This window comes from Vicugna pacos, chromosome 5, assembly GCF_048564905.1.
Source record: "Vicugna pacos chromosome 5, VicPac4, whole genome shotgun sequence".
Classification (NCBI taxonomy): Eukaryota; Metazoa; Chordata; class Mammalia; order Artiodactyla; family Camelidae; genus Vicugna; species Vicugna pacos.
The window spans coordinates 34647285-34670944 of NC_132991.1; the positions used below are offsets into that span (position 1 = coordinate 34647285).

Consider the following 23660-nt stretch of genomic DNA (forward strand, 5'->3'; position numbering starts at 1 on the left):
CTAAGTGGAATTTTCAGATTACATGGAATTCAGAACCAGCACATGTGAGTTCAGAACTAGCACAAGGGGCAGTACCAAACCTCATTTCATACTGACTTGAGAGGCACAGCCTAACCTCACAGCTTGACAAAACTTAAGGCCTGATAAGTCACTCATTTTACAGGATCCTGCATGTCAGCAGAACAGTTGAGACCCCGTCTGAGTGATGATGGCAAGTCTTAATTGACAAACACTGGCATTTATATGAATTGAAGGAGTAAGATGTTAGAATTTTTGAGTTGTTAGGGAGCTTTCAAGATTACCTAGTCTCTGGAAAATGTCAAGTGGTACTTATTTTTCAGAGCTTTTTAAAACAAACAAACAAAACAAATCATGAGTTAGAATGTTGCCCTGGGTGGTGGGGGGTGTGTGTGTATGTTAACTTGAAGGTGACTGGGTTAACTTAATTAGTTTATCTCTGTTAACCTGGAAGAAAAACAGGTATTTTTGGATAGCCTGTCATTTGCTGTAAGAACTACTTTCCTTTCCTTGGAGGGGATGGAGCTGCCCTATTTGGTGTGCTGTTTAGGTTGTGTGGGGAAACGGGGGCCTTTATCTGCCCCAGTGGACCTGCTTCAGGGCTTGACTGTACCTGAACCGAGATGAAAGTTCACTGCCCGGGCTTCAGGCCAGGCGGCTGGGTCTGGTACTGGACCCCAGGGAGAGTGTTGTGAGGGGTCAGTCTCAGTGGAACATCTTGGTGGGAGGGCCTGTGGCTTCAAGGCTTCTCACCTTGGAGACGCTTATACTTACAAACATATTATAGACTCATAATATCCTTCTTTTGAAGTGGCGGCTTGTCTGGGACTGCTGTTCCCAGCTACAGTTCCTGCCGCTGGGGCCTTCCACCCCCCACCCCTCACTTTGCTCCCGCTCACTGCCAGGACCTGAATGGTGTCCTTCACCGGGGCCTGCGCGCTTGTGGCTGTGCAGTGAGAACCAGTCCTCCGGCCTGTCCCTGCAACGCAGGAGCCCTGACCCGGCTGTCCCTGCTCAGCTGCTGCTTGGGTCCTGGAAGTCCCACTTCCAGTGCTGTCACCTGTAACAGGAAGTAGGGAAGTCCCAGTTCCTGCTCCCACTGCTTGAGGTCTGGGTTGAGATCAGGCCCTTCGGGATTTGATTCTGAAGTACAAAGCCCTCAGGGAGAGCAAATGAGCAAAAACAAAACTGTGACTTCTGCTTTTCACCTTAAGAATATGTGCCCCCAAATAAAACAGCCACTGCATGAAAACCTAGCCTGTCACCCTACCCCCAGCCTGGGACTATTTCTGTAACTTAGACGTTGGGGTAGCCCGGGAACCTAACTAATTACAGCATGCCCAAAGGAAAGCACCCTGAGTCCTGGCTGGACTTGGAAACGACAGTTCATAACACAGTCACAACTTATTAACAAGCTGATTAACAACTTATTAACAGGCTGGTTGTTAACAGGCTCATTACCGTTTATAAGCAATAATCTCATTAATAACTTAAAGAGTATTCTTGTGAAGCCCTCAGCACAGTCTGACACATAGTGACCTTCAATAAGTGTTAGCTGCTGCTCTTACCACCGCCAGCATTTTTAGGATGGAAAGAGTCATACCTCATATACTTAGGCTCCTGTGAGTGAACCATTTGAGAAAACATGCAACGAAGGCTGTGGTTGATTCCAAACAGACAGACAGACTAGTATTAACACTCCTGATAGAGAACTTGGAAATGTGGAGAGTAATGACAGATACCCAAAGAGTGTGACGGGCCTGTCCCAGATCAACCTGCACTCCGTTAGGGATGTAATACCCGCAATCCTGAACCAGTAACAGTGAGATTAAGCGTTGTGTCCCTGAAGTTTGTTCATTCGCTCCGCTCCTTCATTGAAAAAGCAGACATTTACTGAGCCCTGGGTATGTGCCAGGCTCTGTGCTGCTCAGAAAAGGAAGAGATCAGCTCCTGACAGACGCTCTAAGGAGGCTTCAGCTTGTAGGAGGGGTTTTTAAGCAGGGACATGAGCAGTGGATAGTGAGTCCAGGCTAGGGCAGCAAGAGCAAAGATAGTTTTAGGAATGTGACAGGATGCCCTGTGGTCACGTCACAGTGAGGAAATTGTTTTGTCTTTGCTTCTAAACCATAAAGAACATTGTAAAAATAAAACAAAACCAAACTGCTGCAGACCCTTTGATCCTAGATAATGGACTCCATTGGAACTAACTCACCAGCCTGCTGATAGTGTGTGTCATCCTGACGTGTTGATAGAGCAGCTTAACCTGGGCAGCTGGGTCCTGCATACACTCTGACCCAGCACACTCCCAATTAAGTCTTGCTTTAAGGGTCTGGGCTGCTGGGATCCAAACAGGGATCCGAGGACGTGGCTCCTATTCCCAAGGACGCCAGCCAGCATTGGGCCCACGGTGGCCTGTGCTTGCCAGGGAATCACATGTGGCTCAGCGCCTTTAAATCAGAAGTGGCTGTTTGTAGATTTGTAGGGTGAGTGTTGCTTTTTAACTTCATCATATTCCTCCTCTTTGCCAAGATGTTTTTCCATCCTGGCTTTCCTAGAAGAGCTTATGTTTTAGTTCTGCAACCAAAAGCATCCCTTCCCATGCTTGTATTTTTCCCTGCAGTGGGTAGGTAGAGGTTTCCTGTCTAAGCTGCTAAAGGCATAAAGTCAGGTCAGCCTCTCTGGATCGTCTTGAACAGATGTTATGAAGCTTAATTCTAAGGATTGCATTTCTGCTTGACTTTGTAATTGTATTTTGTTTTCATAGATTTGCTCCTGCATCTTTTCTGCATTAACCATCGTGCTGCCCTGCCCCCTCCCTCCATGCACAAGTGTTGTTAATTTGGGAAAAGTATTTAAAGGTTCAAAGGAATTTAGTGAGATACGAAATCTTTTGTGAGCAATTCATCTTTGTTAAAAGAGAGCATATGTCATTTCCAAATTACATAGATTTACTGTTGCTCTCAGATACTTTTAGACAGCTTTTTCATTATCTTCTTATCACAGTTTTTCCCCTCCCCTGTAGAATTATTAAGCAATTTATTTCCCCTGATAAGCAACATTCTTCTAATTTACCAAAATACATTGTGCGAAACATACTTTGATAAAAATCTGGGCAGACCAGGAAACTTTCCATTGATTACATGGAGAGCAGTGTGTGTGTATGTGTGTGTGGGGTGTGTGTGAGTAAGAGAGAGAATTCTCAGCCCCAGCTATTCCTGGCTTCCTTCAAAGTATTTTGGTCTCTCATTTCAGCCACAATTACAAGTTCATCCGAAAATGATGACCGGAGTGGCTCCAGTTTGGAATGGAATAAGGACGGAAGCCTAAGGTTAGGGGTACAGAAGGGAGTTCTTCATGATCGCAGGGCAGATAATTGCTCCCCAGTGGCAGAAGAGGAGCCCCCCGGGCCAGCGGAGAGCGTGCTGCCCAAAGCCGAAGCCTCAGTTGGAGATGGTCCGGTCCCTTATTCTCAGAGCTCCAGCTCGCTAATAATGCCACGGCCCAACTCCGTTGCAGGTAAGGCCACGCCTCTCCCTGGAAGGGTGATCTCACTGGGTCTGAGGCACCCCCTGCTCACCCTTTTCACTTGGGAATCTAATCCAGACACAAGCCAGCCTTGGGATGGTGGGTCACGCACTTGTACCTTTTGTAGTCCTCAGTCTACCCATCTGTGAAATGGCAAGGCTGCACTTAATAGTCTGTAAGTGATCTTTCCCCTCTGGAGTTCTTTAAATCCAGTATTTAGACTGTATGGCTCTTTGTGTAGGAGAGAAGAAAGTGCCAAAAACCCTGTCCTTGTTTTTGTTATTTTAAGCCTGAGTAAATTCAGGATTTTATCATTACAGCTTGGTAAATGGGAATTGTTTAGAATGAGTTTGTTACTATCCGCTTAAAGAATTTCAAATCCAACTTTCAAACTTTTTTTTTTTTAATAATTGAGGCCTGTTGTACAGATGGGAGGTCCAATTTCTGTATAATTCAGTTAGAAGGGAGCTCACAGTTCAAAACATAAGCAGCGGAAACGAGAGCTCTCCATCAAGGAAATGGAAACAGGCATGACAGATGTGCCTTAGCGAAATGGGGCAGCTGGAGCTGCAAGAGAACGCAGAGTGGTGGCTGGTGCTGGCTGGCTGGTCAGTGGGTGGTCCTGAGGCCAGGAGGGTAGCTGGGGGTGGGTGGGGAAGGGAACTCCCCACCTGAGCTGTTGTGCCTGCTTTAAGATCCAGAGTTGCTCACCCCAGTTCTCTTGGGTTGAATTTAGAAGAGAAACTTGTTTTGAACATTCTTGGTTACCAGTGTCCCGCTTAAAATTTTTCCTCTGCTAATGTGTGGACCCAGGATCTCTGTTCCCACATCAAAGGCCTTCTCTGTGGTTCTATACCGCTCCCTCAGGATGTGCCGGGCCACTCTGGTTGTTGTTGGGTGTGTTTTACAGTAGTCCTCTGAAGCAGCTGATAAACAAATGGCCCTAATGGAAAAGTTCTGAGACACAACTCTTAATTCACTTTCAGAGGAAGTAAAATGGCCTTGTTCCAGAAGAAGGGTTTGGGCTGTCTGCCAGAGGGAAGTACTGAGAGCTTTATGTGTATTGAGTGATGGTTCTTCCAGAAGCTTTTGTGTCCTGCCACCACCATCCCACTCTCTACGGCATAATAGGTTGCACGCAAGGCATTTTAGACCATTTTAACCTAGACATAATGAGTGATTCATTCGTATTGTCCCAGGACTTCATGGCTTTCTTGACTTCAACAAAATAGTGAGCTTGTGTTCAACTCAGCGAAGCTGTTTTAAAATTAGGAGACACTTTGATAAACTGATTTAACAGTGTTAAAAGGACCCCATTTCGGGTTATGTTTTCTGCTTGATGCTCTTTTATGCGGTGTCCTGCCTCGTGAAGTGACAGTGGGTGTGAGCTCTGTGTTTCCAGGAGATGGCGGAGATTATAGAGCAGGGCTTCTGATTTCTGCTGTGCTCGTTCATTAGCATCCATGGATGCGCTTGAACTAGACCTCCTGCGGAATTGGGAAGGTTTTACCTCTGGGGTTGAGCAGTGTCTGCCTAGCCTAATGGATTTGTTCATTTCTCCCGTGTTGCATATTTTAAAAACTAAAAGCACATTTTGTAAGGAAATAGGCAAGTACCTTATGTCATAGTATCTGCTAAAGAGCTAGGGACCTGCTAGATTCTTTATTGCCTACCCTCCTACCTCAAAAAGCTGACCCTCAGTTAAAAGGGAATGGCAAGATTTTTCAGGTCTCACTGGGAAGAATGAAGGACCCGGGTTATAGACTACATGCAGCGCTGTTTGTCTAGGGATTAGAAGGCAGGCTGCTGCAAACAGGGCAGCAGGCAACAGTGTTCAAAGGATTGAAGAAACGTGAGGTGGACCATGTGCTGAGATCTCTTGGGAATGTTTGCATGTTAAGATGCAGGTAAACACAGAGAAATTGCTGTTTGATAGAAAAGTATTTTGGTCTGTGAGGGCAGAGTAAGAACTCACAGGTGAAGGGAGAGTGATGCCAGCTTCCCTGAGGGACCTGTTTCCCCTGGAGGCTGAGAACATGGAAACAGGTTCCTAAGGCTGCCTGCCTTTTACCATCACTGAGCCTGTTACAAAGAACTGGAGTTGCCTCTTCACTGTTAACCGTCCAGTACGCTGAAATTTTTTGGTCAAAGTTTCTAAAAATAAGTTGGCTAGGTTTGGTGGTTGTTTCAGTCTACGGAGATTTTCTTTGTCAAAGCATTTGTTGGAGTGGAATTGATTTAGAAAACTGCAGTCAGGTTATTCCTGTATGTGACACATCAAAATGTATGACACAGACACCTAATTCCTTTATTAAAAAGCAGAATGAGGCTGGTCTCCCTTCTGAGACAGACCATATTCTGTCTATGGAATGTATATCTCTCTAAATAAACTTGCTTTCACTTAAAAAAAGTTTTAAAAAGCAGAATGAGAAGTCTTTAAAATATCTTAGATAATCCAGAAGTTGGGTAATTGGGTTCTACTATTTCAGACTACTGTTTTTTTCTTTTGAGGCACTTTCTAAGTGGATCACAGAACACTGTGTTTAGTTTTACAGGAAACCAACAAACAAAATTACCAGACAATTTTCTTGAAACTCTTAACTGGTAATTGCCCAGGATTTAATGGCATTTACCTTTGATAGGTTGGTCCATGGTGTTTCAAACCAGATGTTTTTCTTTGCTCAGCTTAGACAAGTGTCCCTGATTCTGCTCCAACTCCCTTCCCCCTAAAAACCCTCTTTCCGGCAGCATCTTAAAAATGTACTTCTCACCCAGATGTTAGACTTAATGTGTGTGTGCAGTGAGTGTATAATTAATGTAATTGTAGCAATATTAGCAGTAGGTTTATTGCAGCATGAAATTATTGCTTTACCTCTGATTTTTCTGGGCCCTGAATAGTGTTTAGGAATTTGAAAGCATTTACTGTTAAATAGGAGAAGTGAGTCTAATTCTTGTAATGTCCTCGAATCTGTCGGCCTAGTCACCTGCTCTGCTGAGCTGGGATCACCTGCAGTGTCCCTGCTGTGCTCTCAGGTCACTCTTGGTGGCTGTGACCACACCTTAGAAAGCAGAGGTAGCAGGCATCTGGCAGCTTGCAGCCCTGCTTGGGAGTGGTGGTCCATTTCAATGAAGCTTATTCACATTTAAAATAGTCAGGCAGAGGTCAGAGGTCAGGAGGTGCTGGGGCTGCTCTGTTGCATAACTTTGGAGCTGAAACTGCGGTGATGGGATATCTGAAAACAGGCATTTGAAACCTCACCATTCCCTGCATCTGTGTCAATCTAGGGCTTTTTTTTTTTAATAATCCTTTCTTTGGAATGCCATTTATAGATCCTTCTTCTTAAACCTTTAGAATTATGGATTGAATGTCGTGTGTTAAGGGGCCAGGGTAGGAAGTGAGATAGGAAACCCTTTGGAGGCTGCAGTAGCAGGGCTGCGTTCAGGGCTGTTCCAACTCTGAACTGAACCGGCCTGTGGCTGGTAGCTGGGGTGGCCCCTTCTACTTCAGCCTCCAGCACCTGGCTGTATTCACAGTGAGGCGTGCAGAGCAGGGGGTTTGCAGAGGCCTGAGTCAGAGTCCCAGGTCCCAGGCAGGAGTCTGGAAATCTGTCCCAAGCTGTATTATTGTAGGGAACCAGGGCGAGAGGTGTGGCCTGGTGGCCTTCCAGGAAGTGTCATATGCTCTGCTTGTGAAGGGCCTGGGGAGAAGCTAGAGGTTGCCATTGGATTCCCATAAATTAGGTCTACCTGGAAATCCTGCATAAAGAGTTAGCTGAATCTTTCTTATAGGAAAGATTGGTGTGGAGTCCTGGCATAAATGTGTACAGAATATGGAAACAGGCTGTGGCTAGGCACCAAAGGGACACAGAGCATCAGTGCACACTGTTGTAAAGTCAAGCTGTTGATGTTTGTCCACGGCCTGGGAAGGTGAGTGGGGCACATGGTTGATTGCCCTTTGGAGAATGTAGCAAGAAGGGATGCACCATCACAGAGCCAGGCCGTGGACAAACTCGTGCTTATTAAACCAAGGAGTGAGAGGAGGTGGTGCTAACAGTGAGGGAGTAAAGGACTGAGGCCTTAGAAAGGGAAGGAGGAAGGGCCCAGGTCGGGCAAGTGGTGCTGGTCGGTGGTCGGCTACTGCATCAGAGCCCGTGGGGTGGCCGAGGGTCTTCAGCAGGCACACGGTCCAGCTTGACTTCTGTCCCTAGAAGCTTGGTCCCACTAATGATTTCACCAGTCCTCAGAAGCCTCAGCCTCAGGAATGAGACTCCCTCTCCCCCATCATTTGCCCTCAAATGACATCTGTATTTTATTGTGCTGGACAATAACCATATGTTTAAGATCAGCAATGCTTTATGATGGACCATTTCAGCCACAAACCAAATTAGGTTAATTTTATTTTGATTTCTCTCATTGTGACCTAGGTTGTATATGTAAATAAGAGGTTTTTAATTTTTTTAAGACAAAACATGTACCATGTATTTGCTTTTAAGATTTGCCTCAAATTAACAAAATTATTTCATTCTGATTATTTTTATAATCAAGCTTATGTATGCTTGAATAGACCCTTAATGCTTTTAAACAAGTAACTATGTGCTATTGACCAGAGGTAAATGTGATTATTTTTTAGAATTTTAAAAGATACATATATACATAATATAGTATAATATATAACATTCTACTAATATATATAAATTTGAAGCTTAGGAATATGGTTGTTTCCAATAAAGTCCACATGGCTACTTTTACTGCCAAGAGCTGACTTTTAGTGTTCTGAGCTCTGTGGAATTGTCCATGAAGAATCTGCTCACTTAGTTAACAAGGTTGGAATTCCAGCAACAGCAGAAGGCTCTCTGGAGCTGCAGAGACAACCAGTTACCATGCTGTGTATTTTCAGTAAGTACTGAAGCTTTACTGAGTGGCACTTGATTGTCAAGTTTCTTCAGAAAAATTTTTGATGAAGTTTGCCTCTTTCTAGGAATAATGGAGACTCCTGGCAATCCTATCAACATGACTTTGGCTCAGTAATGAGCACTTGGTTTTGTCCACTTTGCAATTAACAGCATTGCCAGAAAAATTAACTGGGGTGGGTAAACAAAACCAAAATCACCCTGAAGTCAATTTTGTTGAAAGCCTGAAATGAATTGCTTAGTAATTTATAAATTTATAGTAGTTTGTGTATGCTGTTAAACTCAACTTTGAAGAGACTGAACTTCAGTTTAATGTTACAGCGACCAGCTCCACCAAATTGGAAGACCTGAGTTACTTAGATGGACAGAGAAATGCTCCTCTCCGAACGTCAATTAGGTTACCATGGCACAACACGGCCGGAGGTAGGGCACAGGAAGTTAAAGGTATTTATCTTTGCATCTGCTGTGATAGTGGCTGTGATGAGTTCAGCCACTAAACTTTGAAAGTCTGTGATAACCAGCATTCAAGCCTCCTCTTTTAAAAATATGGTAATGTCTGTGTGTGTGTGTGTGTGTTTGTGTGTGTGTGTGTGTGTGTAAGTATCACTAGGGGTAAAACTGAAGGCTGTGCTCAAGTGATATGCAAACAATGGTAAACTGAGTTTTTTAGTGTATAAAAATATGACATTTTTCTAAAATGATCTTTCTTTTTCTCTTAGCACGATTTGCTCCCTACAAGCCACAGGACATTTTGTTGAAGCCCCTGTTGTTTGAAGTACCGAGCATAACCACAGACTCTGTGTTTGTGGGAAGGGATTGGCTCTTTCACCAGATAGAAGAAAACTTGAGGAACACAGAACTGACGGAAAACAGAGGAGCGGTGGTTGTAGGAAATGTGGGCTTTGGGAAGACGGCCATCATCTCTAAGTTGGTGGCGCTCAGCTGCCATGGAAGCCGCATGAGGCAGATCGCTTCCAACAGCCCCAGTTCATCACCTAAAAGTATGTCCGTGTCTAACTCCTTGTCTCGTTTCTTACATTAATGTAAGATAGGTGGAGGAAATTGCGGTTTGGACAGACGTCAATTCCCCCTTTCCTCAGGTGGTTCCAGCTGCTATATCAGGTTTGTGATCAGATGCTGGAGAGCTGTTTGAAGGCGTCAGTCTGTCACAGTCTTCTGCGGCTGTGATGTGGGGTGCGGGCTGCCGGCCGGCCGGCCCTGGTGTTCCCCTAGCTTTCAGGCCTATCTTCCTCTTCATATGGGCAGTGAGGCCTGATCAAGTGCTATGGGGAATTTTGGGTCCAAAAACCAAGGGGGTTGGGCTTCTGGCATAAAAAGCCAGGAATCTGTGCAGAATTCTTCTGTGCCTGTTTCTCCGCAGCCTTTGTCTTTTATACCGAATTTACTGAAAGGATAGAAAATTACTTTAAAGTGGGATGTGGTAGCCAAATACTAGACTATTCATGACTTATTTTATGTGTAATAAACTTGTTTTTTTTAAAGTGTTTCTAACATGGTGAACAGAAACAAGTGAGCCACAAAAGTTTTTTTTTTTTTTACATTTTTATTGATTCATAATCATTTTACAGTGTTGTGTCAAATTCCAGTGTTCAGTACAATTTTTCAGTCATACATGGACATATACACACTCATTGTCACATTTTTTTCTCTGTGATTTATCATAACATTTTGTGTATATTTCCCTGTGCTATACAGTGTAATCTTGTTTATCTGTTCTACAATTTTGAAATCCCAGTCTATCCCTTCCCACCCTCTACCCCGCCCCCCCCGTAACCACAAGTCTGTATTCTCTGTCCATGAGTCCATTTCTGTCCTGTATTTATGCTTTGTTTTTGTTTGTTTGTTTGTTTTTGTTTTTTAGATTCCACATATGAGCGATCTCATATGGTATTTTTCTTTCTCTTTCTGGCTTACTTCACTTAGAATGACATTCTCTAGGAGCATCCATGTTGCTGCAAATGGCATTATGTTGTCGGTTTTTATGGCTGAGTAGTATTCCATTGTATAAATATACCACATCTTCTTTATCCAGTCACCTGTTGATGGACATTTAGGTTGTTTCCATGTTTTGGCTATTGTAAATAGTGCTGCTATGAACATTGGGGTGCAGGTGTCATCCTGAAGTAGATTTCCTTCTGGGTACAAGCCCAGGAGTGGGATTCCTGGGTCATATGGTAAGTCTATTCCTAGTCTTTTGAGGAATCTCCACACTGTTTTCCATAGTGGCTGCACCAAACTGCATTCCCACCAGCAGTGTAGGAGGGTTCCCCTTTCTCCACAGCCTCTCCAGCATTTGTCACTTTTGGATTTTTGAATGACGGCCATTCTGACTGGTGTGAGGTGATACCTCATTGTAGTTTTGATTTGCATTTCTCTGATAATTAGTGATATTGAACATTTTTTCATGTGTTTTTTGATCATTTGTATGTCTTCCTTGGCGAATTGCTTGTTTAGGTCTTCTGCCCATTTTTGGATTGGGTTGTTTATTTTTTTCTTATTGAGTCGTATGAGCTGCTTATATATTTTGGAGATCAAGCCTTTGTCGATTTCACTTGCAAAAATTTTCTCCCATTCCGTAGGTTTTCTTCTTGTTTTATCTCTGGTTTCCTTTGCTCTGCAGAAGCTTGTAAGTTTCATTAGGTCCCATTGGTTTATTCTTGCTTTTATTTCTTCTAGGAGAAAATTTTTGAAATGTATGTCAGATAATGTTTTGCCTATGTTTTCCTCTAGGAGGTTTATTGTATCTTGTCTTATGTTTAAGTCTTTAATCCATTTTGACTTGATTTTTGTATATGGTGTAAGGGTGTGTTCTAGCTTCATTGTTTTACATGCTGCTGTCCAGTTTTCCCAACACCATTTACTGAAGAGACTGTCTTTATTCCATTGTATATTCTTGCCTCCTTTGTCAAAGATGAGTTGACCAAAAGTTTGTGGGTTCATTTCTGGGCTCTCTATTCTGTTCCATTGGTCTATATGTCTGTTTTGGTACCAATACCATGCTGTCTTGATGACTGTAGCTCTGTAGTATTGTCTGAAGTCTTGGAGAGTTATTCCTCCAGCCTCATTCTTTCTCTTCAGTAATGCTTTAGCAATTCTAGGTCTTTGATGGTTCCATATAAATTTTATTATGATTTGTTCTAGTTCTGTGAAATATGTCCTGGGTAATTGGATAGGGATTGCATTAAATCTGTAGATTGCCTTGGGCAGTGTGACCATTTTAACAATATTGATTCTTCCAATCCAAGAGCATGGAATATCTTTCCATTTTTTAAAGTCTTCTTTAATTTCCTTCATCAATGGTTTATAGTTTTCTGTGTATAATTCTTTCGCCTCCTTGGTTAGATTTATTCCCAGATATTTTATTACTTTGGGTGCTATTTTAAAGGGGATTGTTTCTTTACTTTCTTTTTCTGTTGATTTATCGTTAGTGTAAAGAAAGGCAACTGATTTTTGAACATTAATTTTGTAACCTGCTACCTTGCTGAATTCTTCGATCAGCTCTAGTAGCTTTTTTGTGGACCTTTTAGGGTTTTCTATATATAGTAACATGTCGTCAGCATATAATGACACTTTTACCTCTTCTTTTCCAATTTCACAAAAGTTTTTTTTGAAAGCTGAAAGAATATAAAAAAGGAAACCAGAAACAGCAGTTCTCCCAGGGAGGGACCTGGGTGGTGGGAGACACGGCTGAAAGGGAGCCTTGTGTTCTCATCTGGGCCTTTGCATTTGGTACCATGTTCACTTATTACCTATTAAAATAATGTGAGTCCAATCAAGAAGTACATTCAGTCTCCCACCCTACCCTTGTTGTCAGTATAGTGAAAGTAGCCTCTCTTCACTGCAGCTTCAGATTCCTCCCAGGATCCTCCTTTCACGCCGTTGCTTTCACCAAGTTCTTCTACAAGTGGTACCAGCACAGCTAAACTACCCCCTGGGCCTGGGTCGGATACTCCGGAGAACCAGAGGCCAAGAGAGGAAGCAGTGAAGTACCTTGCGTCTAAGGTAACTGCCTGCTCCGGGGGAGCCTTTCAGAGAGAGATTCGCTGGTCTGGCTGCTGAGAAATGAATTTAAAGGGGGTCTTAAAATAGACACTAGAGATGCTTAATGCAAAAGTATGGCTTTTGACAGAATTAAGGTAAAGTACTCCAAATAAAAGGTATTCATGAAAATGAGTATCTTAGGACACTGGCAGTGGACTTTTAGTCATTTTAAACAGTGACTTGAAAGAGTTCCTCAAAGCAGCCAAAGGTATCATTGCACTCACTGCAGATCCATCGTGCTCTCCGTCACTTGGTATGAGAGCAAGAGATTGGGAGTCAGGCCCATGACCCGGGCCGCCTCCCCCACCTGCACCCTGTTGCTGAGGACCCTCGGTTGTAAGTGGCTTCCTGTCAGTATTCAGTACAGAGTAACTGGCACTGATCTTAGTGCTGTCAAGATGGATTTGTGGCTGCAACTAAAAGTCTGCCTAGAGCTTGGAAAACTTCAAAGTTCCTTCAGAAATGAAGGAATAACTGAATCAGTTAGGCTAAGTGATGGCTCAGTCTTGGGGAATAGAAGCAGCGTAGCTTGTTACCTGGGATAACGGGAGAATGGTGTCCCTGTTGGGAGAGCATGGAAGGGTGAGGAGGGTGAGGTGACGCTCATGGCTCTGTTTCCCTGCAGGTGGTGGCCTACCACTACTGCCAGGCCGACAACACCTACACGTGCCTGGTGCCCGAGTTTGTGCACAGCATCGCAGCTCTGCTCTGCCGGTCCCATCAGCTGGCCGCCTACCGGGAGCTGCTGATAAAGGAGCCGCAGCTCCAGAGCATGCTGAGCCTGAGGTCCTGCGTGCAGGACCCGGTGGCTGCCTTCAAGAGGGGAGTGCTGGAACCGCTCACCAGCCTGAGAAATGGTACCTCCCAGCAGCCACTCACACCTCCCTCTCCCGGGACAATCCTCAGAAAGGGGTGCAGGGGACCTGCTTAGCCCAGGGGTAGGAATGAGGTGGGCACAGGGAGGATGTGAGTGAATCTCTCCTCCCCTGCCTCAGAACCGTCTCCCCAGCATCCCTCCTTCGCCCTCTTCCCAAATGTAGTTTTAAATGAAACATCTCTAGTAAAAATTAACTGCATAGTTGAACATTTCCGAAGTAGCTAATTTGTAACCGAATGTTATTTAGATGACTTGCTCTCTAGAAACTGGCCCCTGAGGATTTTGCACTCCTAAGTAGAGAAGCGAGTAAGCTGATTGTTTGGGGAACTTGCCAGCATGTTTTTCCGGGAGCCTCTGCTCAGTTGAGTTGAACTTAAAGCCATTTCTAGAAGGGTCTGTTTGATTTTTTTTGCCCTTGGATGTTCTCCACGGTAGGGGCATTAGTGATATTATGGGCCTTCAGTTTTCCATCCTTCTCCCTCCTTGCTCCTCACCTTATGAGCTGGTTTACCTGCCTACACAGCACTTCTGCCAGAAGGTGCTGGGGGGCGAGGGGTGGTTAAAACAGGTATGTCATCATTTCTCCTTATCCCCGGGCAAAACATTGGCACTAATGAGTAAGAGACTAGCTTCAGGCTGGTAGGAAGGAGTTGATAACGCAAAGTTCTCGCCTCCATTGGCCGTGTACCTTGGGTGGAGTGCTTTGCCTTTTAAGAGTTTATAGTTTTCCTTCCAGAATCCATGGAGGGACCTCTGTGGGGGGTAGGGGAGGGGACCTAGAGCCTTAGTTGAGTTTTGTCTCAACTAAGTGTGTGTTGGTTCTCTTTGCTGTAGCTCACTCCAGTGACAGGAGGGTTTGAGCAGCTAACTGTATCATGTCCATGGGGCAGATTTTGCTGATGTGGGTAATGCAGTATGTTTCTGAAAATGGTTTTGTGAGAACTGGTTTTCTTTTGGCTCTGTGCTCTGGTTTTCACGACAAAGGTAATAGAAAATATGCTTCTGTGAAAACCATTTTTTCTGCCATATGTAAACCTCTTTAGTTTTCCCTAACACTTTAAATTGTGCATTAAAATACACTGGGTGGTGCTGTCTTATAGAAATGTGTAAGCTCTTAATTAAAACAAAAACTGTTTTATCCTTTAGAGCAGAAAATTCCTGAAGAAGAATACATTATTTTGATAGACGGCTTAAATGAAGCTGAGTTTCATAAACCTGATTATGGAGATACACTTTCTTCATTTATTACCAAAATTATTTCTAAATTCCCTGCCTGGTTGAAGTTGATTGTGACTGTAAGAGCAAATTTTCAGGTAAAAAAAAATTCTCGAATCTCTTTCCAAGACCACATACCTGTTTTACAGTTTTTACAATTTTAGATTAATACAGCTTAAACTGTTATAAATCACTTAGCAGCTGAATTGAAACTATATTAGGACTTTGAAATATTAGTCCACTGAGCCCTGAACAGGCAAAGCTCTGACCTTTTTACCCGCAAGCACGTTTATGAGGATGTCACGTGAGTTTCCCATCGTCATCGGACTATACGTGTGTTTCTAAGATGGAAGTGTCTCACCCCGGGTTCCCATAACTCAGTCAGGGGGCTGTTTGAAGTGCCTGGCTAACAGGTCTACTGGAGTTTAAAGTTATTTCTTCTGGTAGTTATTTGTATGGGTTTGCAGTGGGACTTTGTTTTTTTATGAAGGGAAGGATGAAGCAGAGAGGGGTTTGGGTTTGTTTTTTATGGAGGTACCAGGGATTGAACTCAGGACCTCATGCATGCTAAGCATGCCCTCTACCACTGAGCTCTACCCTCCCCCCAGGAGAGAGATTTTAATGGTCTTTTCTGAAAGAAGGTCTAGTCCCTTCATAAAACTTAAACATTAGGTGACCCTTGCAGGGAGATGAAGAGTGCTTTTGTTAAATGTCTCTTCTCCGTCTGTCCCCTCATTTGAAGCCTAAAATTATCTCTTACCAACCTGACTTCTTTCCTCTACCCCATCCATTTTTAGTAAAGACGTGAGATACTAGATTTTGATTTTTACCCTTTTAGGATGATATTTATTTTAAATTAGCATTTGAGTCCTTTATTTCCTCATTAAAAGTAGAATTAGGTCTCATTCAAACTTGATGTTTGTTTTTACGGACATTTGACTCATACACCGTTGAGTCGTTTTTCATGCAGTGAGGAGAATTTGGCCGTCAGCAGCTCGGGAGCAGGAGTCCCGTGTTTTGCATGCTAGCTGTGTACGTTTGCAGAGGTTCAGTTAGCATCCCTGTAAAAGGGGGGAAACTGTCCTCAGCCTGCCCCCTACAGGTGTCACAGTCAATGAGGACATGAACTTAGCCGCTTCAGGAATGATAGTGGGATGTTATAAAAAGAAAAAAGTAGAAAACCCACCTCTGCTGATGGGTGTGGGGACAGTGCTGATCTGTGGGGTGGCAAGGGACACAGGACTTCTGGGAGCTGGCATTGTTCTGTGTCTGCTTGCTGATCCCACACGTGTATTTGACTTGGTGAAAATGAATGACACCACGCAGTTAGGATTTGTGCACCTCTGTGTGTCATACTGCAATTTAAAAGTTTACTGAAAACCAGCAACTAAGCAAAATGATACACAGGGGTATCAGGGCTACAGGGAGGTCCAGCCACTTTGCTACGGCAGGTGGGGACAGCGTCAGGTGTCCTGGTTCGGTTGTGCAGGACCGGGATCTGATACCTCTGATCTCGGTGTCTGGCCGTGGCCTTAGACGTACGGTGTCGGTTTGTGTCTGTCTTTGTTATAGAACCAGTTGCACAGTGTAAGGATTATGGGTATCAGGTCACCTGGGGGTCTCACTGCCCCGGTGCTGGTGCAGCCAGGTCGCCGTTGTCTGGCTTGGCTCTGGGTCCTCGGATAAGGGCCTCGGGAAGTCTTTGCTGATTGGATCTCGCATCAGGAATTTCTTTCACATAAGCTTTTTATCTTCAGTTTATCCTATTACATGTTTTAATACAAAACAAAGAGTCCCTGTAATCCATGAAAATCCTTCTTGAAAGAAAACTGGTGGATCTGGTTTGAAATGCAGCTGACGTAAAGACAGAGTCTGCCAAGTGACTGTGGGTTTCGTCCCTTTGCAGGAAATCATCAGTGCGCTGCCATTCGTCAAGCTGTCCTTAGATGACTTTCCTGACAACAAAGACATCCACAGCGACCTGCATGCCTACGTCCAGCACAGGGTCCACAGCAGCCAGGACATCCTCAGCAACATCTCCCTGAACGGCAAGGCCGACGCCGCCCTCATCGGGAAAGTCAGCAGCCACCTGGTGCTGCGGAGCCTCGGCTCCTACCTGTACCTCAAACTCACCTTGGACCTCTTCCAGAGGGGACACTTGGTGATCAAGAGCGCCAGCTACAAGGTGGTGCCCGTGTCGCTGTCCGAGCTCTATCTGCTGCAGTGCAACATGAAGTTCATGACCCAGGCCGCCTTTGAGAGGGCGCTGCCGATTCTAAATGTGGCCCTGGCGTCCCTGCACCCCATGACGGACGAGCAGATCTTCCAGGCGATTAATGCCGGCCACATACAAGGGGAGCAGGGGTGGGAGGACTTTCAGCAGAGGATGGAGGCCCTCTCCTGCTTCCTCATTAAGAGGCGAGACAAAACCCGCATGTTCTGCCACCCGTCCTTCAGGGAGTGGCTTGTTTGGAGAGCGGATGGCGAAAACACGGCCTTCCTGTGTGAGCCCAGGTACGACAGGCCGCCTCCCGGCAGCTCTTTGCAGGGAGTCTGCTGTGCAGTCGGGAAGGGGATTCAAGCACGACTCATGCTATTTAACGGAAAGATAACACGGGATGAATAATTCAGGAGGGGCACTGGAAAGTTCTCTCTGCTACTAAACAAAAGCTGCCTTCCTTGAATTGCTAGAATTTTAGGGCTCCTTGGTACATGTGGATGAAAGAGAAGCGAGGCAGTGCCCAGGTGATAATCCTTTGCTGATCCTCTTCTGGATCCGGGTCCCCTCTCACAGGGGTCACCTGTGGAAAAGTGTGAGGTCAGCCTTGGGGAACAGCTGGCCTCCCTAGAGCCTGCTCACAGCCCCGTTTCTTCACCTCAGGGGCGGGGGTGTCTGTGGACTGCTTCACACGCTCGGCACGGCCACTCTCCCCGCCTCCTCTTGAGCTTGGGGCATCTTGTCCCTGGGATCTGATGCATCTGCAGGCCCAGAGGGGAGCACTGCGGTCACATCTGGCCACCCTTCTGTATTTATGTTCTGCATGGTGTAACACCTGGGGTCTGGGGTCAGGAAGATTCAGGTTCAGAACTCAGGTGCCCTGCTTACGAGATGGTGGTGGGGCGGCTGCATCCAGGGAACCAAAGTTTCCCCTGAGGATTTGCCGCAGGGTGGGCCAGGGTGCAGCTTCCTCACCGCCCAGGGCAGGAGCAGGTGGGAAGCCAGCCCTCGCTGTGACATGGTGGTGCTAGTCAGGGTGAGAGGCTGGGGAATTCGAGGTGTGGATACTCTCAGATAAGGGTGTGTTTGTGTCCCCCACCTCCGCCTGGCCCTGGCCTTGGCCTGCCTCATTGCTATCTTGAGTGGCTTCTGCCCTCTGTGTCAGAGTTGCTCCCGACCCTGTGTAACAGGTCTGACAAGCTGCTAAACTGTCCCTTTTGGACTGGGCTGGGCACTGGATCAGACACTGGGGCCCAGAGATGAAATGAAGAAGCACTTGTGAGCCGCACACTCCCTTCTTCCCATGAACACTGACTTCACATTGACCCGCTGGGTCTGCAGCTGTTTCACGGTGGGGATAGGCTTATTTTCTTAGGCAACACTGGGCTAAAAGTTGATTATCTTTCGAACCTGCTTTGGGGCAGTAAACTGCAACTCCCAGGTTATTTAGCCAGACTGTAGTAACTAGGTGAAAAGTGTGCTGTGACATACTTAGCTAGATCAGATTGTTTTTCTAGGAAATGGCAGATGGATTTCTGGGGAGATAGTGGGGTGGAGACCAGCCTTGCTGACGGGAGATAGCAGGCGTGGCTTGGCCTGCGGGCTGAGTCAAGGGGAGGGGGTGCTGTAGATGACATCAAGGTGTTAAGCATCAGAAACTAGGAATGGCTTTGCTCTTAGAGTGGGGAAGAAAGGCAGGGATGTGGGGAGAGTTTTGCTGGGCAGGAGCGGCTTGGTTTTTTAGCAGTTTGAGTTTATGGGGTTGGTCGCAAGTTTCTGATGACAGGTGGAGTCTGACGGTTGGAGAAGTTGGGTTGAAGATATGGCATCACTGAGGGAGAGGTGGCAGTGGGACTTGGTGAGGAAGCACAGTTAGAAGAAAGGGACTCCGGAGACAAGGAGAAGAATTCCAGGGAAGGAGGTGAGTAGGTGCTGCTGAAAAGTGAGGGAAGATGAGGACTGAGAGGAAGCCGTGGGTTTCCTTTGTGGGAGGAGGTTCTGAGATCCTGAGGAGGTGCCTTCCCGTGGGTTGTGTGACGAGGGAGGCGGCATCCTGGTGTGGGAAGAGGGAGGTTTGGGGTTGTTTGAGTGTGGGGAAGGGTTTTTTTGTTTTTAATAACACGGGAGACGGGGATGTTATTGAAACATCGCTGAGGTGGCGTGGGGAAACAATCTGGGAAGGAGAAATGGGAGGTGCGAGGGGGTGGGATCAGGCAGCCTCTGTGTCCCATTGAGTCTGTTCCCGGCACCATTCTGGCTGGATTTTGCCTGTTGACATGTGTCTCCTCCAGTCACTGAGAGCTGCTAGAAGGACCTCACACCATTGCCCGGGGGTCCTCAGTGTCAAGCATGGTGCTGGTTATAGGGGTTGTTAATGCACAAATGAAAGATCGGGTTACGCTGGTGAAGCGCACAGGCGTGAGCGTTGTGTAGACTGTGGTTCAGGCTCTGCTTGGTTGTTACCACCCATGTGACTGCTCTTGAGCACATCATCTGCCGGTCCAGGCCTCTGTTTCCTCATGTACACAAGTTGGGAATCCTAATGCTTAGTGATTCGCAGGGTCAAATGGGTAAGTGAAATAATTCAGTTAGCTTTTTGCATCTGGCATATAGTAAAAGCTCGGTAGGTGTAAGCTTTGGAAAATGAGCAAACTCATAAGTGCAGGTAGACTTAGGAGGGGACATGGCCAAGGCTAGGAGGGAAGGAAGGAAGGGCAGATGGGATGTAGGGGACCACAGGTACCCAGAGATTGCAGGGTGAATTGTCTCTTCAGAGAAGTGGGGAGCTACTTGCTTAGCTGAGAGCCCTGGAAACCTTTGGCTCAGCCCCTGAAGGGTGCGTGGTCGTCACCCACAGGGGCCAGCCAGCCACGGTACTTAGCTTAGCATGTCTTTGTGGTGGATGCAGATGGCTGCAGACTAGGAGACTGAGGATGGCTAAGCCTGTGTGTGGGAGAGTGGCTTTGACTGGAGTGATGTGGACCAACACATGGATGCTAGAGACCAGTGAGGGCACGCAGCATTGGAAGGTGGCAGAGGGTGGTTTCCACAAGAGCAAAGAAGGCTCTCATCTAAGAGGGGAAATAGAAGCTTGAGGTCTGGGAGGTAGAGGGTGTGCCGGGGAGCATGGCGTATGTGCTCTAGACCCTTGTAAGACATTAGACAGGACATTTATTCGGTGGCAGTGTGACCTTAAAGGTCATGCCTTCCCCATGGAGTAAAAAGCAAAACCTCTGGGTTTCCACTTGCAATGATGTCCTTGTCTCTATCGTGATCCATGGTCTGTCTATGTGAGAAATAGGCGTCTGGGTAGATAAGTAAGACTTAAATGATGCATGTTTTTAATCCCCTAGATCAGCAACTGCTAGAAAACACATTTAGGAGAACACCTTTCTTTTCACAGTGTTTATCTTTCCCTCCACAACTACCTGATTTTCCTCAGCAAAATAGCACCTCAGAGTTGACAGGTTAATAGAAATGAAAATAATTCACATTGTACAGAAGTCACTGCTATTGGAGAAGGCAGGTCTTAGCATCTTTTGCAAATGCATTGGCTCAAAGGCATGGAGGCCACAGAAGACAATAGTCCTGCAGACGTGGAGGGGAAAATGGATAGGATTGCTCCTTCATGAGAGGGTTAGTGGGGGATTAATTGGTGGTGTCAGTTGAATGTCCACCATGTGCCCAGACAGAGCAAACCCACTCATACAGCTTAGCTTTCTTACTCCTGCGAAGATCTGTGCTCCCTTCAAGCCCAGACAGAGTGCTCAGTGTTTCTGATTGTGAGCGCTTGCTGCACATGGCCTGGTTTTTCTCTCCTTTCCGTTATTAAGGCCTTGACTGTTGGCCCAGGTCTACCCCCAGGGGACTACTCCCATTGTATGGGAGGGAGGGGGCAGAGGAGGGGGCCTGAATGTCAGATTCAGTGACGCTTCTGCTCCACCTGTCCATTTGCACGTCTGTCCATCTGTCCCTCCATGAAATACATACAGGAGTGTTTACTGAGTCTGGGCAATTGTTAGCTATTGCTGTGAGTTAGACAAGACCCTTAGTCTTGTGGAGTTCACATTTTTGTAACAGACACAAATCAACAAATAAACTGATGAGAGAGTGATGGACAACGAACTGGGGTTTGGTGGTTCCACAGATAAAAACCTGCCCTGTCCTAGGGCCTCTCTGAGTCACTCCACAGGGATAAGGGAACTTGGAGAAAGACCTTAAAAATGACTTGAAGGATAAACAGCATTTTACTGCGCAGAGGCACCCGTTTTGTTTGGTGATGCTGAAGCGCCAGGACAGTTCAGGGGTCTGGAGGCGAAGTTTGCCCCGAGGGCCTGCGGGGCGGTGGGCCGGGTCTTAAGCTGCCGGCCTTCGTGTTTCTCGTCCCAGGAATGGGCACGCTCTCCTGGCGTTCATGTTCTCGCGACAGGAGGGCAAGCTGAACCGCCAGCAGACCATGGAGCTCGGCCACCACATCCTGAAGGCGCACATCTTCAAGGTGAGACCCACACTGCTGGAGGAAGGGTTTCGTTGCTGTCATGCTCAGGTGTTGGTTCTGGAGACGGCTTTGTCAGCCCGCACAGCCCTCTGTGAGCCCCGTTCCCAACACCCACCGCTCCGTCCCCCCCCCCACCGAAAGTAACCATTTTTCTCACTTAGTATCACTCAAGTGTGCATCTCAATGCTGTGATTAAATTTTACTTCCCCCCCCCAAATCTCTTCTTTTCACCTGAAGTTTTCAGTGCATTCGTTCCCTGTTATTTCCTTGTTACTTGATTGTTGAAGAACCTGAGTTACGTGGCCTGTGGATTTCACACCGCCTGGGTTTTCTGATTGTGTCCTTATTTCTCGTGATCTAGTTTAACATGTTTCTCTTTCCTCTGGATTTCCTGTCATTTGGTAGTTATATCAAGAGGCTTAACCAGGTTCAGGTTTGATTTTTATTTTTTCAAGTTGTCACAATTATTTGTACAGGCAAACCTCGTTTTATTGCACTTTGTTTTGTACTTTGCAAATATTGCCTTTTTGTTTCTTTTTTTTTTTAATAACAAATTGAAGATTTGTGACAACCCTGCACTGAGCTAGTCTTTCGGCACCATTTTTCCAACTGCATTTACTCGCTTCGTGTCTCTGTGTCACATTTTGGTAATTCTTGCAGTATTCCAAACTTTTTCATCATTGTTATGTTTGTCATGGTGATCTGTGACCAGTGATCTTTGATGTTACTGCTATGACATACTGAAGTCTCTGATAATGGTTAGCATTTTTCAGCAAAGAAGTATTTTATTTTTTAGCAGTGAAGTAGTTTTTAATTAAGGTATGTACATTTTTAGACATAATGCTATTTATTGGCACACGTGATCAACTACAGTATAGTGTAGACATAACTTCACATGTGCTGGGTGCACAGGAAAACCAAAAAATTTATGTGACTCCTTTTATTGCAATGTTCGCTTTATTGCTGTGGTCTGGAACTGAACCTGCAGTATCTCCGAGGTGTGCCAGTTAGTTAGAACACTCTGTAAGTCTGAGTGATTTTCCTGCATCAGGAGGCATGGCCTGTGTGCCTGCTTCTCTCAGTGTGATGCCATCAGCCACTACTGGTGTCTTCCTACATTAGGGATTATAGGTGGTCATATTCTAACTTTTATTCTTCTTCTAATTGATTGGAGAACCTCTGTAAAGAGAAACTCTCTCCGCATCCGCCATCCTTTCCTCAGGCATACAGTTGGTGTAACAAAGGCAGGGTAGTTCCTTGGCCCTTGGGTTTAGGGTAGGGAGGCTGACAGGTCGGCATAGGCCGTACCCCTGGGGCATATCTGCTTTGACGGCCGCTGCAGGTGGGAAAGGAGATGTTGACACTGATTTGTTCCTGTTGTTTCAGGGCCTCAGCAAGAAGACGGGCATCTCTTCAAGCCACCTCCAAGCCCTGTGGATCGGGTACAGCACCGAGGGGCTGTCCGCCGCCCTGGCCTCTCTCAGGAATCTCTACACTCCCAACGTGAAGGTGAGCAACCCTCTGCCAGGAGGGCCAGGGCCCCCGCCTGGCCGCTGTGGCTCTAACAGTCCTACTGTCCCTGCACTGGGTGGCGGCCAGAGGAGGCGGAGAAGCTTCTAAAGATGCTCTTTCCCTGATGTAAAGCATGCAGACTTGAATGCTCTGTTAGCGGTGCTCTTCTACAGGGTCCGCTTTCGCTCAGGCAGGAAGATATGGGTGGTTGGGGGGCTGCTCTGTGAGCACTCGGTGACTGGTTCAGAGTGGATGTGATAAGGGAAGCAAAGGTCAGAGGGAGCTTTCCAGGGGAAATTGATGTTTTTAAGGTGTCCTGATTTCTCATCTGGACTCTCTTTATGGTTCCTAGGAAATTGAACACTGATGAGTGGCACAAAGCTATGGGTATGCAGAGGAAAAGGATCTCTGTAGGTTTCCCGCGCACATGTATTTATGACCACGCACAGCATGTCAGGGTCTGTTCGCTGCTGAGCCAGGAGCTTCCTTGCTCTTGGTCTCTGCCTGTTATGTCACAACGTTCTGCTGAGCTTTTTAGGATAGACTTTCCTTCCTCATTTAATGCAATCTGAGAACCTAAAGCACACTGAAGACAAGTGTCTGGTTAAGGCAACAGAGAGAGGTTAACTCCCACAAGGGGTGTGAGCGCCCTGGGCTTGCGTTATAGTGGCTGACAGCCGTCCTTCCTTGTGCAAAGTAGGATGAGAGCATCATTGTCTTCACATTTTAGATTTCTGCCCACTCAACACATCGGCTGGACTCCAGGCCTTTCAGCCCCAGGCCCTCACGTGCCCGGCTGCTTACGAAAGCTCTGACATCATTTTC

The 23660-nt window shown here is 46.1% G+C and overlaps 1 protein-coding gene across 9 annotated transcripts in view; it reads left to right on the forward strand.

The window, feature by feature from the left end:
* Positions 1–23660, forward strand: part of TANC1 (tetratricopeptide repeat, ankyrin repeat and coiled-coil containing 1) — a 207195-nt gene that overhangs the window by 149089 nt on the left and 34446 nt on the right. For 8 of the 9 annotated variants that reach the window (XM_072961020.1, XM_072961023.1, XM_015248290.3 and 5 more), the window contains 9 exons: positions 3271–3534; positions 8775–8897; positions 9173–9454; positions 12319–12476; positions 13141–13372; positions 14539–14705; positions 16514–17121; positions 21215–21323; positions 22710–22832. In XM_072961020.1, the coding sequence (XP_072817121.1) occupies positions 3271–3534; positions 8775–8897; positions 9173–9454; positions 12319–12476; positions 13141–13372; positions 14539–14705; positions 16514–17121; positions 21215–21323; positions 22710–22832 (2066 nt within the window). The remainder of the gene's footprint in view (positions 1–3270; positions 3535–8774; positions 8898–9172; positions 9455–12318; positions 12477–13140; positions 13373–14538; positions 14706–16513; positions 17122–21214; positions 21324–22709; positions 22833–23660) is intronic. The other variant, XM_072961024.1, reaches the window with a different exon arrangement.